General features: G+C 41.7%; 1 protein-coding gene across 1 annotated transcript; it reads left to right on the top strand.

Moving 5' to 3' along the window:
* Positions 1 to 4537: 4537 nt before the first annotated feature.
* Positions 4538 to 5922, top strand: LOC122025229 (ethylene-responsive transcription factor ERF110-like). Its single transcript, XM_042583997.1, has one exon. The coding sequence runs from the start codon at positions 4763 to 4765 to the stop codon at positions 5471 to 5473; it is 711 nt and encodes a 236-aa protein (XP_042439931.1). The 5' UTR covers positions 4538 to 4762; the 3' UTR covers positions 5474 to 5922.
* The last annotated feature ends 78 nt before the right edge of the window (positions 5923 to 6000 follow it).

Below are 6000 nucleotides of genomic sequence, written 5' to 3'. Positions count from 1 at the left end.
CGACCCAATCCCATGAAAATTTTTCACTGGCCACCAGGATACATCGAGAAGTGCTTGTAGCGGACGACTAAGAGAGTGTCTAGGTGACAACCTGAATATCTTACCACTGCATCATAGCCCTAAGGGCAATTTACCTCTTTTTCAAATAGTACGAGGCAATGCTGGAGGGGTCGGAGTGAGAGTTATCACCTAGCCTTTTCTTGCAACAACCATATCATCCATCTTCAATAGATAGAATTTGTCTTGAACAAGTTACTCCCTCCACGATAAGTACTTCTCGATCGAAGTTAACTCAATAATCTCGCAAAGCACTTCGACTAAATTGACATTGTAGTTTAACCCTAACAAATAATTATGTTTTACACTATATTACCTTATATTTTTATCTAACACTCCTTTTAAGTAGGCTAATGTATTTTCATAAGTTGTTATATAAAATTTGAAAAATAATTTCAATGGTAATTGACAATAAAAACACTTTAGGAAAGTCAATTTCAATATCTTTCTTACCAAAAAGCGATGAAAATGGGATAGTAATAAATGGTTAATATAAATGACTTGGTATATTTCAATAGAAGCAAATAATATTGGACAGACTATAAAGTGTGGAGTAAGGGTCGATCCTAGATGATCTTGTTCGAAATCGTGAAACTGGAAAATTGGGAGGTGGCGGCTTTGCTGACCGGACATGGCGTCAGTGTTGGGCCAGGGAAGGAGTCCCCAGCGTTGACCCTCCGATGCTCAAGTCAGTCACCAAAAAATGTGGAGAAGCAGAGCAACAGTGGAATTCAATAGAAACGTGTACCTCCATCGGTGAATGACCCCTCTTTATATAGAGCCCTGATGGGTAGCATGTATGTTTCTCGAGGCATGGACACGTTCTCTCATATATCCCATGAAAGGACCTTGTTATAGGGAAGTACCCCTGACATCATACCTTAACAGGGCATTCATATCCCTGACGCGACAATAGAAGCTTCGGTCGTACGATCTATCTATCGACCATGCATCGTGTTAGCGACACTATCTCCCAAAAGGATGTCGAGAGATACTACAGTAATCTCATTGCTTGGCCAAGCGGGGTAGCCGTTCGGCCAGGACTCCGTTCCGTCCATGGCCAGGTCCCGTTGCTTAGTCGAGAGGGGAAGCCGCTTGACTAGGACTCCGCTGCACCCCTGGCCAGGTCTCGTACGACGTCCTACCACTCCGTATCGAGCGTCGAGTGTCGGTTGTCTTGCGTACCATCCTGAGCCTAAGTGGGGGTCAGCTTGGACCAATTTCCTACCAGTCGGGGCTTAGCCGCCTGATCGACCATTGTAATTGTCCTCTGTTTAGCCCTTTGACATCCAGGCGTTGACCACCTTGATTTTGACATCCACCCTGGCAGTTGACCTCGTGCCAAATAGACTTCCCTCCATCGCCACATCACTAGATTTTGAAGGATTCGATCTAAAAAAATAGACTCTTTATATTTATATAAAAAATAATAAAATTGATGCTATAAATATGTAATTTTTTTTTCACAATTGTTGAACAAGGCAAACTATTCTTGTTAAAACACTACACTTACAAGTTTAATGACAATCTCTTCGTTCATTTGGATATTTGTTTATGCAGCAAAGACAGCAAGTGGAACAATCACATAATCAGACTCTCTAATTCTTACTATAAAATAATAACAAAAAAGATTTCACTTGCAAGCTGAATCAATGATAAACCTAAATAAATCTTGTCAAAGGACCCACACTCAAATGCGATTGGAGAAAAAGTCTGGAGAAAAAGGTTACCCTAGCTTTCATATTCGATAAAGAAATATGGCGAAAGCATTTTCTATGAGGTCATTATTTAGTGAAGAAGAAAGTGTCATCATCCTTCTTCTAGAATCTAGATAGAAATAAAAAAAGACATGTAAGTATGGTTAAATAAAATAATAAATGGACAGTCGCCAAAGGGACCAACAGTGATGAAAATGGGGTAGTAATTAATAAATAGTTAATTTAAACGACTTGGTATATTTCAATAGAAGCATATAATAATACTTGATGGACTATGAAGCGTGGAGTAAGGGTTGATCCTAGATTTTGAAGGATTCGATGTATAAAAATAGATCCTTTATATTTATATAAAAAATAATAAAATCGATGCTATAAACATGTAAAAAATGATTTTCACAATTGTTGAACAAGACAAACTATTCTTGTTAAAACACTACACTTACAAGTTTAATGACAATCTCTTTGTTCATTTGGATATTTGTTCATGCAGCAAAGACAGCAAATGGAACAATCACATAATCAAACTCTCTAATTCTTACCATAAAATAATAACAAAAAAGATCTCACTTGCAAGTTGAATCAACGATAAACTTAAATAAATATCGTCAAAGGACCCACACTCACATGCGACCAGAGAAGAAGATTACCCTAGCTTTCATATTCGACAAAGAAATATGGTGAAAGTGTTGGGACCTTGATGTTCGCTAGAGGGGGGGTGAATAGCGTCTCACCAAAATCGATGGCTTCCTACGTATTCGTTAGTTGCACAGCGGAATAATACGAAACTAAATACGAATATGAAAGCTAAAAGACAAAGAAAGGAAATGCAAACCAATGCACGTCAATGTAACGTGGTTCGGAGATAACTTGCTCCTACTCCACGGCGTGTCCGTAAGGTGGACGATCCCTTAATCCGTCGGTGGATTAGTCCCCGGCAAACTCCGGCTAGCTCAACCTCCTTGTGGGTGGAGAAATCTCACCACAACTCCAACCAAGACCTCTTGGCACACAAAGATCATTTGAGCACTTTGGTGACTACTAATTAGGCTTTAACCAAGTCTAATTTCATCACCTTGGCCGGCCATCCCAAGCTCCTTCTTATAGAGCTTGGAACAAATCAGTAAGCTGATTTGCCCGTTACCAGTCGACTGGTCCATGCACCAGTCGACTGGTGTCAGCCCAACGGTTCTCTCAACGGCTCTCTACAGTGCACCAGTCGACTGCTACAGTCACCAGTCGACTGCTACAGTACTGCTACAGTACCCCCCTAATTCTAGGATTTTACCTCGAGTACATTCACTCAGCACTCGTTTTCGCCCGACCAACCTAGACCTAGCCTTCTAGCCTCCTCCATCAGCCTTGCGTCCCTCGGATGCCTCCCCATCCTTCACGTCTTGCCTTCTGGAGCTTCCATCGGCCTTGTCATTGTTGTCGGGTCTTCCTTTGCCAAGAGGTCGCGCCTCCGGGACTTCATCCATTGCCAAGTCACACTTGGACTTACGTTGCCAAGACTACATGCTTGGACTTACAGCGCCAAGACTGATCCTTGGACTTTCCTCCTTTGCCAAGATCACACTTGGACTTACGTTGCCAAGACTACATGCTTGGACTTACACCGCCAAGACTCATCCTTGGACTTTCCTCCTTTGTCAAGATCACACTTGGACTTACGTTGCCAAGACTACATGCTTGGACTTACACCGCCAAGACTCACCCTTGGACTTTCCTTGTTGTACCTGTATCCTGCACACTCACAATGCATATCAAATACAACAATAAACCTAACTTAAACCTTTGCCCAAACATCAAAACTTAGGGCACCTAGATTGCTCCAACAGAAAGCACTTGCTGTGAGGTCATTATTTAATGAAGAAGAAAGTGTCATCATCCTTCTTCTAGATAAAAATAAAAAAAAGACAAGTAAATAAGGTTAAATAAAATAATAAATGGGCGGTCGTAAAATGGATCAACAGTGATGAAAATAGGATAGTAATAAATAGTTAATTTAAATGACTTGGTATATTTCAATAGAAGCATATAATACTAGACAAACTGTGAAGCATGGAGTAAGGGTCGATCCTAGATTTTGAAGGATTCGATGTAAAAAATAGATCCTTTATATTTATATAAAATAATAATAAAATTGATGTTATAAACATTTAAAAAAAATGATTTTCACAATTGTTGAACAAGGCAAATTATTCTTGTTAAAATACTACAGTAACAAGTTTAATGATAATCTCTTCATTCGTTTGGATATTTATTCATGCAGCAAAGATAGCAAGTGAAACAATCACATAATCAGACTCTCTAATTCTTATCATAAAATAATAACAAAAAAAAAATCTCACTTGCAAGCTGAATCAACGAAAAATTTAAATAAATTTCGTCAAAGGACCTGCTCACATGCGGTCGGAGAAGAAGTTTGGAGAAAAGGGTTACCCTAACTTTCATATTCGGTGAAAAATATGATGAAAACATTTTCGATGAGGTTATTATTTAGGGAAGAAGAAAATGTCATCATTTTGTTTGAGATACAAATAAAAATAATAATAAGTAAATAGGGTTAAATAAAATAATAGATGAACGGTTGAAAAAGTTCGAGAAACATAAAAATTAGCCTTTACTAATTTTGTTTTAAAAAAATAGGGTTCCGTCGTAGGCTGTTCCAGAGCTAATTATCTTTTGCTATGCATAGAACACGAGAAGCATAAAATTGTATCATAATATAATTTATAATTTATTTTTATTGAATGGAGAAGTCAAAATGCAACGGTAAATTTGAAGACACAACTCCGGGTTCATGCACTGACTTTCAATAAAAAACAAACAAAAAAAACTATTGACTTTTAACCATACTGACTTCAAATCCAGGCATGGTTTTCCCATCACCGACTTGCATTTAATCCGAAACTGTGAGGTTTTGTTTAAATACGAAGCCGCTTTCCCTCCCTCTTTTAGAATTAGCAGCTCTGCCCAAGCAGTCGATGGCTGCTTGTCCTTTTCCCTCTTCATTCTCCTCCTCCGGCGACGGCGATGCTTTTCCCGCCGTCGGAGGGGCAGGGAATGCCGTCCCTCCCTTTCTCTCCCGCCGCCGCTTGTCTTGGGAGATGTCGATCTTCGTGTCGGCCCTGACACATGTGGTGTCCGGGGAGTCCGCCGCCGTCTCTTCCTCTTCTTCTTCTTTGCTGAGAACTCGCCCTGACTGCGGAGCATATTACGAACGGAGAGTCTCGTGGACACCTCGATCTCAGGCTCCAACAGAAGCCACGGAACCGCCTTCCCCTCCTTCCGCCCCGAGGAAGTACCGCGGCGTCCGGCAGCGGCCGTGGGGCAAATGGGCGGCGGAGATCCGCGACCCGCACAAGGCGTCCAGAGTGTGGCTGGGGACCTTCGGGAAGGCGGAGGACGCGGCGCGGGCCTACGACGCGGCTGCCCTCCACTTCAGGGGAAGCAGAGCCAAGCTCAACTTCCCTGAGAGTGCACGTCTTCGCCGGCACACGTCCTCTGTTTCTAGCCCGATCGCGGCGGCGGCCGATCTAACAGATTACATTGAGTACTCGAGGTTGCTGCAGGGCAGTGGGGAGGACTACCCGAGTCTTCCTCCGGAGACCGTCTCTGATACCTCGGAGATGACGGCGGCGGCGGCGGCGGCGGACGAGGGTTCTTCCATAGCTTCTCATTCACTGCAAAACTAGTCTGTTTCTTCTTCCTCTGCTTCAGCGACTTCTTCCGCTCATCCTCTGTCCAGTTGGGCTTCGACGGATTACCAGCGATTTCCTCCGGCTTAAAATTGCTTTCTTTTCATTATTATCGCTGTTCGAACGTGCCAAGGAAAGAGATTTCGCAGTTTTGGTTGACTAATTGTCATGGGTCATGGTCGACCAAAGATGGCAAAGTTGACCGGACTGTTCAGTTCAGGAAGGAGTAGAGCCAAAAATGATCAAGTGGGCAAATTGCATGCGCTAATTAATGGGTAGCAAATCTCTTAAGGGATCTTGTTTCTATTGTCAAAGATATGGAGCAAGATTCACAGGACAGAAACGGGAAGATACAATGCATATGAGAATCCATCTTCTGTGCAATATTAGTTTGGCTGTAAACAAGGGGCACTTCTATTTTGTTATTATTATTGATAATTTAAGTATTCGAGACTGATCTTAGAAATAGACGTCTTTTCTTTCTAATTCGTGGATAAATCCAAAACGTAATTTACACATATTCA

The sequence above is a fragment of the Zingiber officinale genome, chromosome 9B, assembly GCF_018446385.1.
Source record: "Zingiber officinale cultivar Zhangliang chromosome 9B, Zo_v1.1, whole genome shotgun sequence".
In the NCBI taxonomy this organism is placed as follows: Eukaryota; Viridiplantae; Streptophyta; class Magnoliopsida; order Zingiberales; family Zingiberaceae; genus Zingiber; species Zingiber officinale.
This window is presented reverse-complemented; position numbering and strand designations above follow the sequence as displayed.

Coding starts and splice junctions, on each gene's coding strand:
- LOC122025229 (XM_042583997.1), top strand. CDS start 4,763: ATGGCTGCTTGTCCTTTTCCCTCTTCATTCTCCTCCTCCGGCGACGGC.